Source organism: Otolemur garnettii, unplaced genomic scaffold (genome assembly GCF_000181295.1).
Source record: "Otolemur garnettii isolate 467f Iridium unplaced genomic scaffold, OtoGar3 scaffold00155, whole genome shotgun sequence".
Lineage (NCBI taxonomy): Eukaryota > Metazoa > Chordata > Mammalia > Primates > Galagidae > Otolemur > Otolemur garnettii.
This window is the reverse complement of record NW_003852550.1, coordinates 1,440,224-1,446,100: the sequence shown is the minus strand read 5'-3', so window position 1 is coordinate 1,446,100 and position 5,877 is coordinate 1,440,224. Positions and strand designations below refer to the sequence as shown.

General features: G+C 40.3%; 1 protein-coding gene across 1 annotated transcript in view; it reads right to left on the bottom strand.

Moving 5' to 3' along the window:
* The window catches only part of PRPS1 (phosphoribosyl pyrophosphate synthetase 1), an 11,343-nt gene extending 5,921 nt beyond the window's left edge, over positions 1–5,422 (bottom strand). Inside the window, exons 1-3 of the mRNA XM_012811375.2 lie at positions 5,322–5,422; positions 3,455–3,579; positions 337–510 (exon numbers count right to left, since the gene is read on the bottom strand). Coding sequence (XP_012666829.1) covers positions 337–510; positions 3,455–3,579; positions 5,322–5,384 — 362 coding nt within the window. The 5' untranslated portion in view covers positions 5,385–5,422. The remainder of the gene's footprint in view (positions 1–336; positions 511–3,454; positions 3,580–5,321) is intronic.
* Between the last annotated feature and the right edge of the window lie 455 nt (positions 5,423–5,877).

The following is a 5,877-nucleotide window of genomic DNA, read 5'->3' as shown; positions in this document are numbered from 1 at the left end:
AAAAAAAAATTTGTAAACATATAATGGTAATAGTTATGTAACATTGTAAATGTAATTAATATTATTGAATTGTATATTTTAAAATGGTTAAAATGGCAAATTTTCTTATATATAGCTTAGTACAGTAAAAATTGGAAAAACATTAAGAAGCTCTGAAAAAATAAGAGTAAATATCAATTTCTATATATTATAATTCAAGCCTAGGGCAATGAAAATCTCCCAAAGCTACTTATCCCATCAATTCAGTTCCAAAAAGAATCAGCAGCCTGAAGGCATTCAGATAGCAGTTGTTAGGCTTTTTACTTCTAACCACCAGCCCCAGCACTCCACACTCACTTGTCAGCAGCGTGGCAGATTGTGCCACAAGTGTCAGCCATGTCATCAACAAGGATGGCTACCCGATCCTTCACATCGCCCACTAGAACCATGCGGTCCACTTCATTAGCCTTCTTCCGTTCTTTGTGTATCAAGGCAAAGTCCACATTCAAACGGTCAGCAATGGAGGTCACTCTGCAAAACAAAAGGCTTCTAAGACAAAAGAAACAGGGTCTTAGCTGGACACAGTGGCTCATACCTTTAATCTCAGTGACTTGGGAGGCTGAGGCAAGAGGACTGCTTGAGGCCAGCAATTCAAGGGCAGACTGGGCAACACAGTGAGATCCCATCTCAAAAACAAAAACAAAAGCAAAAAACCAAAATGCAGGTGTGACAGCATGCGTCTGCAGTCCCGGCTACTTGGAGGCTGAAGCAGGAAGATTGCTTATGCTCAGAGTTCAAGGCTGTAGTGAGCTATGATCATGCCACTATACTCCGGCCTGGGAAACAGAACAAGACCCTGCCTTAAAAAATAAAAAAGACTAAACAAACCACATTTTTTCTTTGGGAGAGGGGGAAGATATTCAGAAACCAAACAGTTCCATGCTAAAATAAAACCACCATCATGGACTGACATCTCAAAGGCAAGTATCAAAACCTGGATTTTATATTATTGAATAGTATTTACATATCCCGACAGCAGTTTATGAATATACTGGTCAGACTTAGATGAGCATTCATTCTGGGCAGGAGACATACACCCTTACCAGTCCTAGGAAGCAGTACAATGCTAAAACACATTTATATGATGGACTGGAAGTAGAAGGGGTGAGAGAAGACTTTATTAACTAATGCAGGGAGCACAAAGGCCGTCCCAATTTCCACCATGGAACATTGTGACTGTGGATGTGGTGAGAAGTGACCTTGAAGCTGGCGGGAGAATAGCAGTGTCCAGCCTACTCCTATGCTTGTGCTCTTATTGCTCCCCTCAGTGATGGTGCAAAACACCCACCAATAGTCAGTGTCAACTGTACCTGGACACCAAGCTTGGGAGTTCCTTTTATGAAGGCTAGAAAGAAAGTTATCAAGCTGGGCATCTCATTCCTAAATCAAAATAGAATTCTTATTCTTCTTATTACAAGGTAATACAAACAAGATTAGAATGTGGGATAGAAGACACATCTGCTTTTGGACAAACCAGCACATAACTCAGCCAGAAATTCATTCAGTGTAAATGACAGTAAGTTGCCCCAGTGACATGTCTGTCCACACTCTGTTGCAACATCCCTGCCATGCATAAAGAAGCCTGTGCTCTGGGTTTTGTCTTGTTCTTCAATGTAGCATCAATCAAAGTATACCATTTTGTTCTGTTTTCTTTGTGCCCATGGTCGTATACCTGAGGTTTTGCTGTAAACCTGTGCCCATATAATAAGGTTTGAAGCCGGCCCCATATACCGAAGGTGGTGGGTTCAAACCCGGCCCCAGCTAAAAACTGCAAGAAAAAAAAGTTTGAACCACAACTTAAGACAACATTTATACCTTGATCCAAACAAACCCTGTACTCTCCGTTACTACTGCTCAGACACATAACATTAATGGTAACAAAAATTGGAATGAATGCTTATCCAAGGCAAATGCATGATCAGTTAGTTTAAATGTCCCAAACTGACCATACTCAATGGCCAATAAGCTCAGTGTCCAACAAAGCCTAAAAAGGGCTAGAGAAAGTCACTCCTTTCACCCTTGAGTGGAGAACTACTGTGCAAATCTAATCACACAGGGGTCTATCTCTACCTAATCCCCAAGCCCTGCCAAGAGAGAAAGCAGTAGGAGAAAACAAAGTGATAGCCACTCGCTCAGAAAACATCACTATAAGGTAATTATAATGAAAAAATAATCAAGTAGCAGTGAGTCGCCTACTAAAGGCAGTTTTCCTGTACCCAACTTTAGACAAAAAAAAAAAAAAAAAATCTGTTGGGTGGTGCCTGTGGCTAGTGGGTGGGGTGCTGGCCCTATATACTCAGGGTGGCAAGTTCAAACCTGGCCCCAGCTAAACTGCAACAGAAAATAGCCAGGTGTTGTGATAAGTGCCTGTAGTCCCAGCTACTTGGGAGGCTGAGGCAAGAGAATCGCCTAAGCCCAGGAGCTGGAGGTTGCTGTGAGCTGTGACACCAAGGCACTCTACCAAGGGCAATAAAGTGAGACTATCTTTAAAAAAAAAAATCTGTTTTGGTTATTTCAAGCATGACTATTTTCTAAGCCCCAAGGCAAGATATGAAAATAATGGTCCATAAGTTAAGACAAATATGGCAACTACCGGTAGGGAGATGTTTTTTAGGCTGTCTCTAATATTACAGATGGGAACTACTGATTACATGGGGCTCACCAAGCTGTACATCTGGCTGGATAAAAGAACTCAAGCTCTCAGCTTATCAGTTCTGTTGAAGTTACTGAAATAAAGAGGTTGTTGAGAAACAGTCATTGAAGATTTGAAAGGCTTTGGAAAATTCTGAATTAGCTTCTTCTAATCATCTGTGTTTTGTAGCTCTTCATTCTATTTCCACAACAAGAAGAACATGTGTTGTGTTTTTGAATACATTACTAACGAGTAATCCACTAAGGAAATCAAGAGCTCTTAGTCTGCACCATGTGAGCTGTAAAGCACCGTAACTGGCAAGCCCCAGCAATCAGTTTGTGTAAAATATTAAGGTCTCAGCTTTAAATAAAAATATCACACTTTATTTTATTTTAATCCCAAGGATCAATGAACAGTGTTAAGAGGTATGTAAAAGCAAACTTGTCCACTAATATGGGTTCAACAGCAGCCACCATTCATTAGAAAACCAAATTTCCTGTACAATATTGCTAATTCTATAGTGCCAAGTTATTCATGTGTTATAGTCATGTCCACAATACCATGACTATTTAGGGCCCTCTTTCTATCTTGTCTTCCAAGTAATAACTCAGGCCACTGAAGAGAGAAGTGAGTCATACTATATTCAACCTATGTCCCAACAACCGCTATATCCATGCAGAAGTACTTAGAAACTACCACTTGGATAGAAAAACATCACTTTCTGACACAACTGTCTGAAAGATTTTCCTAGCACATTGGTTACAATACTAATTTCAACCATACCTCTTAGCTCCGCCAGCATCAGGTGAAACAATAGTGCAGTTCCTCCACTCAGAGATATTCTCCTTTATCCACTTCAGGACAGCTGGCTCTGCATACAGATTGTCAACTGGGATATCAAAAAAGCCCTGTAAAAAGAAGCTGGATCAGTTTTGCTTCATTGTACCTCTCTTCCATTTATAAATGGCTAACATAAAGAAAGTAGTAACTTGCTCAGAGAATACCTTACTGCAACAAATTCATGGGAAGTCATACCCCGTGTGGTAGATCATAAAAAAAGCCTCCTAAATCTAGGCTGTGTCAAGAGAGCCCAGCCAAGATCAGCAAAACCAGCTTTCAGTCAACTCACAATTGACCATAGAACATAAATGAGTCCATGTGAAGAATGACCAAGGTTCAGCCAAGACCCTAAGAATTGCCCAGCCAACATGCAGACTCATGAGATAATAAATATTGCTTTATGCCAATAAATGGCACGCTTGTTTGGTAAAGGGCAAAAAGCTAATGGACACACCAGTTAGAGATGCTATGGTGCGTAACTTAGTGGAAGCTATTCATAGTAAATGGCTGCAAAGCATAACTAATAGAGTGGCGCCTGTGGCTCAGTTGGTAGGACGCTGGCCCCATATACTGAGGGTGGCGGGTTCAAACCTGGCCCCGACCAAACTACAACAAAAAAATAGCCGGGTGTTGTGGCAGGCACCTGTAGTCCCAGCTACTCGAGAGGCTGAGGCAAGAGAACCGCTTAAGCCCAGGATGATGGCTGTGAGCTGTGATGCCATGGAACTCTACCAAGGGCTATAATGTGAGACTCTGTCTTCTATATAAAAAAAATAATAACTAATAGTCAGATAGGTATTCTAATTATAGTTGATACAAATTTGTTGTATTTCTCAAGTTGTTCTTTTCTAAAAAATGAGTACAATCCCTTGTCCTGTGTACTTCATAGAATTCCCTTATGATTTGAAAGCCTCTTTGAAAAGCATAAAAATGGTATTTTACTCCTCTCACTCTGGGTTTATGCCAGAAAAGTAGGTTCCAATATCTGTGGCTCTAAATTTAAGACCATGAATATTCAAGGAGAATAATAATGACACTAACACTTCTCATTTCTGAGTACCTGTCATGAACCAGGCATTATATTATGAATTTAATCTCATTATACTCACAATGAAAAAGTATATGTTTAGAGAATTTTAGTAACCCCGCCCAAGCTTACAAAGCTAGTAAGTGTCAAAAATGATATTCCAACTAGATCTGATGCCAAAGCCTATGCTCTTCCCCTTAATACCAGACTGCCTCCCCATCTGATGGCCAAGATCATGAACTATACTTAATGTGAATACATTTAAAAATGTTGTTAAGGCTTGGTGCTTGTAGCTCAGTGAGTAGGGAGTTGGCCACATATAGGGAGGCTGGCGAGTTCCAGCCTGGCCTGGGCCTGCTAAAGAATAATGACAACTGCAATCAAAAAAAAAAAAAAGCCAGGTGTTGTGGTGGGCGCCTGTAATGTCAGCTGCTCGGGAGGCTGAGGCAAGAGAATCGCTTAAGCCCAAGAGTTGGAAGTTGCTGTGAGCCCTGATGCCACAGCACTCTCTTAAGAGTGGGTGACAGGGTGAGACTCTGTCTCTAAAAAGAAAAATATTGGGCAGCACCTATGGCTCAAAGGAGTAGGGCACTGGCCCCATATGCCGGAGGTGGTGGGTTCAAACCCAGCCCCACCCAAAAACTGCAAAAAAATAAAGGTTGTTGATGTCATATTTTACTTAAGCTGTACTTAGGCACACTTTTTGGCTTCTCTGCAGTCTTCAGTATCATCAGTCCTCTCCTCCTACCTTTCTAACCCCCAATATTTAAGTTCCATTGATACCTGAATTTGAGAAGCATGTAGGTCCATGGTGATAATATGATCTGCGCCTGCTACAGACAGCATATTTGCAACAAGTTTGGCCGAAATTGGAGCCCGGCTCTAAATGGAGAGGAGGAAAGAAGAAAAAAAAAAAAAGAAAAACAGAAAAGCCAATTTGTAGAACAACTCCTTTGATCAAGAAACTATTTACTGTGCACATGCTATGGTTAAGGCACTGTGCTACGAGGAAATTCACAGAGAGAGACCCGACCATTGACTTTAAATAGATTATAATCTAGAACAAATATCAAGTGGAACATCACTTTTCTAACTCAGGACACTATTGCAATAAAGAAATAACCTTCCTAGCATTCATTTTCTTAATGTACTTATTTTCATCCTACTCAAGTGTTTCCAATACACAATTATTCAAACTAGGTAGATGAAATCTTCAAAAATAATTTTCTTAAAATATTTCAACACACTCTACTCTTCATAATCATTTTATTGAGAAATGTTCATGCAAGTAAAATACATATCAGGTGTAAAACAACAAAAGGTTTAGATGTCTCCTACT